Below are 7,710 nucleotides of genomic sequence, written 5' to 3' on the forward strand. Positions count from 1 at the left end.
TCCTACCCTATTCCTTCCCTAGATGAACTGTCCGACGATGAGAATCGTGCCTTGAACGCGTTCATGAACCGAGAAGGTGTCATCAATGGATCTCTACTGGGAACTCCTCCACCCGCCGTTTGCGAAAATCTTGATGAGCTGTCCGACGATGGAAATCGTGCCCTGAACGAGTTCATGGACCAGGAGGATGACTTCCCAGCCCTTTCCAGCCAGGAGAACCGCGTCATCCATCGCTTTATGGATCAGCAGGAGGGTGGTGGTGGTCAAGAGCAGGAGGAGGAACCCATCGTTGCGTCACCGGAAGTTCCACTTTACGACGAGCTAGAGGAACTGGAAGTACTCGGTAGGGCTATTTTTTGTGCACGTTTCACACCCGTAGCGACTGAGACAGACGTAGAGCTGTACGTGGGTAGACATAGGGTAGCGATTGAAAATTACTTGCGCAATAAACTGGCTAGGGATAGAGGGATTAAGTGGTATTTAACTGTCAGGGCTCGCTACACCCGTCAGTTAGCGGACACTGACGAGGAAGTAGAAAATTTAATTTATCGTCGAACCCAAAACCTTACTATTTTGAACTCCGACGTTATCCCCGGACAGATAGACTTTAGTATTAGGACTCTGAAACGTTTAATAGAGGAGTACGAAGCGCAAGGTAGCGGGTGGGTTTTAGATAAAATTCTCTTCCTGTAGATTAATATCATAGCGTACCTCCCGCTTCACGGGGGTACGTACTTTGAAACCCCTAAAAATCTTCTAGCTAAAAAAGCCCTATTAAATGTGCAAAATACGGACAATAAGTGTTTCTTATGGTCAACTTTGGCACATTTACACCCCGTAAACGTTAACCCGAATCGTGTAACAAAGTACCTAGAGTATAGTAATGAATTGGACATGACCGGTATTACGTTCCCCGTGGAAGTAAATACCGGTAAATTGGAGAATTTCGAACGGGTGAATAACCTTTCGATTAATGTATGCGGATACGAGAAAGAGGTCTTCCCCCTTTACGTGAGTTCCAACAGAGTTGAGGAACCACGCCAAGTAGATTTATTGCTATTAACCGAGGGTGAGAAGAAGCATTTCTGCCTAATCCGAAGCATGAGTCGACTTCTAGCTAAGTCATTCTCCACACACAATCGCATGGACCATTATTGTCGTTATTGCCTGCATCGATTCTCCGGTGTAAACTCGGAGAAGAACTACAGGGAACACATCAAGGAGTGCAGTATACACGGTCCCCAGAAGATCGAGATGCCGGTAAAGGAACCTATTCTGGAATTCAAAAACGTCGCATGGCAACAGAAGGTAAACTAAAACTTTTGTTATTTATCAGGGTATTTTGAATAACGCGCCAAAATAGTTTACTGAGGCTAACGTTAGACGGCGTCTATAGCAAGATAAATAAAGCAGACGATAAGATGAATGGGAGAGAGAGAATGTTTTGTTTACATTTTATCTAATATAGTTTTATTTCTATTTCTCACAGGTTAAATACGTCATCTATGCCGATTTCGAGTCCATTCTCCGTAAAGCTCACCGATGCGATCCCGATGCCGACCTCTCTTCAACCACGAAAACTTCGCAGCATATCTCCTGCGGGTTTAGTTATGTCATTGTTAGTCACGAGGGTACAGTCTCTAAACCAGTTACTTATCGAGGGATAGATGCCAGGGAAAAGTTTTTAGAAAACCTTTTGCGTGAAGACGCAATTATTCAGCGTAAGATTAAAGATAACGCCCCCATGAATCTATCACACTTCGAAAAGGCGCAATTCGCCTCGGCCCAATCCTGTTACTTATGTAACAAGCCTTTCACTGTAAATGACTGTAAAGTTCGTGACCACGACCACACTAACGGAACCTACAGGGGGGCTGCTCATAATTCGTTCCGGTCTTCATGCATAACTTATCTCGTTACGATGCCCATCTTATTATGGACAAAATTGGATTGGTCAAAGATCACAAGATTACGTGTATCCCCACGAATTCCGAAACGTACATTTCGTTTTCTCTGGGTAATTTACGATTCTTAGACTCAATTAGGTTCATGCCGGCATCGCTAAAGACAATCGTATCGAATTTGGCTCGTTGAGGAGCCGATAAGTTCAAGTGTTTATCCTCTGCCTTCAGCGCTGACGAAGTACCGCATCTGCTGAGGAAACATGTTTACCCCTATGACTACTTCGACTGCGAGACGAAATTCGACGAGACCGAGTTGCCATCCAAGGATGCCTTCTTCAATTCCTTAACTGACGAAGAGGTTAGTGAGGAAGATTATTCTCAAGGTCAAAAGGTTTGGTAAAAATTCCAACTCACTAACCTCGGTGAGTACCATGATTTATACGTTAAGACCGACGTTCTGCTCCTAGCGGATGTTTTTGAAAGTTTCAGGGCTATGTGTCTAGAATATTACAAGTTAGATTGCGCGCATGCATATACAGGTCCTGGTTTCGCTTGGCAAAGCGCACTTCACACGACCCAAGTGAAATTGGAACTACTCCAGGATCCTGATATGCATCTCTTTATTGAGAAGGGTATAAGAGGGGGTATTTCTTTAATTACGCATAGACTATCCATAGCCAATAATAAGGATCTCCCCGAAACATTCAACCCGGCAGAACGTAGCTCTTACATTACCTACCTAGACTGTAATAACCTTTACGGCACCGTAATGTGTCATCACCTGCCGATGAGAGGATTTCGATGGATTCAACCATGTCAAGATTTCACTCGTGAAATTATCTTGAATCACCCAGACGAAGATCCCCAGGGTTTTATCCTGGAGGTTGATCTTGAGTACCCGGAAAGTTTGCACGAAGAACATAACTGTCTACCCTTAGCACCCGAACGTAGAGTTATTAACGCGGATGAGCTTTCGCCGTATTCGATTGAACAGTTGAACAAACTGAAAATTAACGTACGGGATAGCCTTCCAAAGTTAGTTCCCTCGCTCTACAATAGGGAGAAATATGTTCTCCACTACCGGAACCTCAAGTTTTACATCGCTAACCCTAGTAGCACGGGGTTGCCGATTTGGTGGAGGGTCATTGCCGGGTGTGCTGGGAGACTGATGGTGATGGCTACGTGCTGTAAGCCTTGACTTGTCCACCACGTAGATATTTTGCCATCACATGAACATGTCAAAACCGGCAGCTTATATTTTATGTATTTTCTGCAAAATTTGCCACTATGTTTTCATACAGAAACCCAGCACCAATAATATTTTTAGTCGTTTTTTTAACTTCAACATAATAGTTATAGCTGTTTTGATAAATTTAATTTCGAAGTAAGTTGATATTAAATCTAAGGTACATAATCAATTATATTTAAGTATATCTCTAAATTCAATGCTGGTATTTCATCGTACAACTGAAGGGTATGGTGCTGGCAATTTTTTTACCCAAAGCGTACGATTGATATAGAGTAGTGTCGGTAGAGGGGGGAGTAGACTGTGTATCCCTCCCTCTAGGCGCGCTTTTGTAAGAGGGGATACTGTACGCGCCGCATGGTAGGGGGGGATGACACTTAGCTAAGAGATAGAAGGGTATGACGTTTGCATACGTAGAACTGACATTACTCTATAGGCGCATATGTCTCGCGTCACCGCGTGAAATTGTTGACTTATAATTTTGAAATATCATTTTTTGAGTATATATAGTTTTAAAGTGATCCGTGATAAAATTGAAACAGAACAATTTAGAATATTGAAATTCTTTCTAAATCATGATTTACGAATTTGCCAAATTTAATTTCATTTTGGTGTCATCATATTTAGAATTTGTTTACTCGGTCCAAAAATTGTTTCAGACTAGGAGTAATAATATTTGCACGAGGTTAGGCTACATATGGAGTATGAAATGGGCTGTGAAAATGGTATGAATCCTCCTAGTCTGTAAAATCGTACATCAGCATTGTCCATGGAGTAGTTTTTTATTGGAGTGAAACGAAAGTTACTTTAAAATTGCTGAATTTTTCTATGTCTCCTATAATATTTCTCCATGGTAGCAGATTTCTTGCAATAGAAACGGCGTTACAACCTCGTGGAGGAAAGTTTTTCGGTCGGTTTATTTTCTGGTAATCCGCGGTTTTTAGTTGTTACGGCTTTTTCGGCGCAAAAAGAAGGGAACAAAGAAATTCTCCATTCTCCAATCTAGACGTTTTTTAACTAGTTAATCTTTTAAGGGCTGTTTTGGAACGTTGGAGTTAAAAGGTGAATATACTTACGAATTTTTAAATTGTTAATTATAAATTACCAAATAATTCAATTAATTTTCTGATTTATTACTTGGTAGGATTTAGCGAGCATCTAGTCTTCCTAATGAATTACGCCGAGGCTTAGCTGGTTGAAGTTGTCTTGTGAATCACAATTTGTGACTGAATGTTCGAAATTTATTACAACGTTTAAAATAAAGGTAAGCCATTAATAGTTTAATTTTAAAAAGCCAAACCTCTTTGGTTTCTCATTTAGATAGTTGAAATCTCCGTTAGTCTGTTTTTTTTAAGTATGAGAAAATTTTACTTAAATTTTTTGAAAATCTTAGTTAAATTTTTGAAAATCTTAGTTAAATTTTTGAAAATCTTAGTTAAATTTTTGAAAATCTTAGTTAAATTTTTGAAAATCTTAGTTAAATTTTTGAAAATCTTAGTTAAATTTTTGAAAATCTTAGTTAAATGCTTGAAAATCTTAGTTAAATGCTTGAAAATCTTGGTTAAATGCTTGAAAATCTTAGTTAAATGCTTGAAAATCTTAGTTAAATGCTTGAAAATCTTAGTTAAATGCTTGAAAATCTTAGCTAAATTTTTTAATTCTTAGCTAATTTTTTAATTCTTAGCTAATTTTTTGAATTCTTAGCTAATTTTTTGAATTCTTAGCTAATTTTTGGAATTCTTAGCTAATTTTTGGAATTCTTAGCTAATTTTTTAATTCTTAGCTAATTTTTTGAATTCTTAGCTAATTTTTTGAATTCTTAGCTAATTTTTTGAATTCTTAGCTAATTTTTTGAATTCTTAGCTAATTTTTTGAATTCTTAGCTAATTTTTTGAATTCTTAGCTAATTTTTTTGAATTCTTGGCTAATGTTTTGAATTCTTAGCTAATGTTTTGAATTCTTAGCTAATGTTTTGAATTCTTAGCTAATGTTTTGAATTCTTAGCTAATGTAATAGCACACGAAATAGTACTCAAGTTTAACTGGGTTGGTTCGCAACAGAAGTTTTCATTCGCCGAATTAAAGCTTAAGAACGTCATAGTAGGTAATGATCTACCAAAAGTAGCGCGTAAAGTGGAAAAATTAATTTAACGGCTACAAATACTTATACTTCTAGGTGCAATACAAACGAATTTTAAAGGCATTAAAGAATTTGTAGTTGAAGGCACTGTTCAGAAATTCTTAAGAGGTGCTTCAGATCGAAATGGAGGGCGGAGAAGACGTGCAATGAAAGCTGGAATGTCAAAAGAAATTAGCGAAGACGAACACTATAATGTAGATGATGACTAAAAATGATATATAAATGTGCAATAATAATTGAGGAAAATAAACTTGGATAAAAATAACAAAAGGAATTGTATGGCTTGAAATCTAATTGAAATTAGGGTGATTAGGTCAATAAATAATTGCAGGAAAAAGTAGTGTACAATAGTAGGGTAAAAGGGTTGATGGGTGGCGATACAGTGGTGGGTAATTGTAAGCATACAAGATGAAATAGTGGTGGAAACGTTAAGGTCTACCAGTAGTTTGAGTGTAGGCCAACTAGGTTAATGAGTAAGGATTTCATGATGGTTTACTGTAGGCCTACCAAGCGTCTAAATGATGGACGCGTGTAGGCCTGCCAGGTTCTTAAATGATGGACACAAGCAGGCTTGACAGGTTGATAACCGATGGACACCTGTAGGCCCGCCAGGTTGACAAATGATGGTCATCTGTAGGCCTGCCAGGTTGACAAATGATGGTCATCTGTAGGCCTGCCATGTTGATAAACCTGGATACCTGTAGGATTACTGGATGGTGGAGTGGCGAATAAGTGATGGGTTAGCGAAGGTTTTAGCGAATAGATGAATGGTGGCTAGGTGTTGGCGTAAAAGCTTAAAATATATGGCATAATGGTGGCTGTGGTTATGGGCATGTGCTGGATAAATAATTAAAACCCGGCACCAAACCAACTGCTGGCCAGGTAGGACACGGCCAGTTATGACCCAGCGCTGCACCAACACTGACGGCCTGAAACGCGCCATCACGTGGTGGGCCAGCACTTTTGTGCTGCTAGGGAAGGGGATGAAATTGGAGAAAATCCATCGAATACTCACATTCGAGCAGGGTGCGTGGTTAAAACCATTTATCGAGTTCAACACGGAGAAAAGGAAGCAGGCAGTGAACGACTTTGAGAAAGATTTTTTCAAGTTGGCCAACAATAGGTACGCATCTACGCTACGCTAAGTTATTATTTCACACGTAAATTAATCAAAGTTTTTATCTATTAACAGTGTTTTCGGGAAGACGATGGAAAACCTCCGCAACAGGATCATCTTTGATCTTGTCCAGACCCGGGAGATGGCAATCAAGAAGGCCAGTTCGCCGACATTCCAGAGGTTCACCATCTTTAGGAACGAGCTGGTTGGGATCCATCGTCTGAAGAAATCCCTCAAGTTGGACCGACCCATTTACACCGGTTTCGCCATCTTGGACCTCTCAAAGTTGGTCATGTACGACTTCCATTACAACACTATGAAGGCAAAATATGGCGACGACCTCAAACTTCTTTTTACCGACACAGGTATGATTTTTTTTAAAACGTTTACTAGATTTAAATCCTTTTTTCTACTTCCAATTTTAAAAAGCTAATTAAATGTTTTTACGTATAATTGCAGACAGCCTGACCTATCAGATTTTCACCGACGATTTGCCCCGCGACTTTGCCCAGATGAAGGAGATGTTCGACTTTTCCGCCTACCCCAAGGAACATCCTCTCTTCAGCGAAGAGAACAAGAAGGCCCTCGGAAAGTTCAAGGACGAACTCAACAGCGTCCAGATTCAAGAGTTCTGCGGCTTGCGGCCGAAAATGTACAGCATCTTGTCGGCAAAAGGTGAAAAGAAGACGGCGAAGGGAATCTGTCGTCGCGTCGTCAAAAAGAAGATACGTCACGCCCAATACAAGGAATGCCTGCTTCAACGTAAACTCACCACTGAGGAGATCAAGAGGATAGTCAGTGTTAAACACGAACTATTTTCCATCACCCAGAAAAAACTCGCTCTTAACCCTTGCGATGATAAGAGATTCTTCATCGATGGAGTGTCAACATACGCGCATGGTCATTTTAAAATTAAGGAATAAAATTTCAAATGTATAATTACTTTCTGTAACCCTATCCCCTCCCATACCCTCCTGGGGGCGAAGTGGCCGAACCGGTACACGCCCCCCTCCCATACCCTTTTGGTGCGAAGTGGCCGAATCGGTCCATGCTCAACCCTTTTCCTTAAAAATTTCATAGTTTAATGTGTAATTTATAAGTTTCAATAATTTAATGTATATATTTTAGGATTCCAAAGTATAATTGTATAGTTTTAAGTTGTTTTTCTCGAATGAGTTTTACCCCGAGACACTACGGTTTCTCATTCAAAATAAAAAAATTTTAAATACAAATTTCTTCCCTCTTATTTCATACAACTTAGGCAAATTTTTCCAGGTTAAATGAGGTGAAGCGCGTGGGACCAG

At 39.6% G+C, this 7,710-nt stretch overlaps 1 protein-coding gene across 1 annotated transcript; it reads left to right on the forward strand.

Moving 5' to 3' along the window:
• The first annotated feature begins 6,188 nt into the window (after positions 1–6,188).
• LOC149683796 (uncharacterized) lies at positions 6,189–7,329 on the forward strand. Its single transcript, XM_089871165.1, has 3 exons — positions 6,189–6,412; positions 6,482–6,771; positions 6,866–7,329. Exons 1-3 carry the CDS (start codon positions 6,189–6,191, stop codon positions 7,327–7,329), a joined length of 978 nt encoding a protein of 325 aa, XP_089727291.1.
• The last annotated feature ends 381 nt before the right edge of the window (positions 7,330–7,710 follow it).

Source organism: Phalangium opilio, unplaced genomic scaffold, assembly GCF_054372755.1.
Source record: "Phalangium opilio isolate 3A_F unplaced genomic scaffold, DU_Popi_V2 ptg000037l_1, whole genome shotgun sequence".
Lineage (NCBI taxonomy): Eukaryota > Metazoa > Arthropoda > Arachnida > Opiliones > Phalangiidae > Phalangium > Phalangium opilio.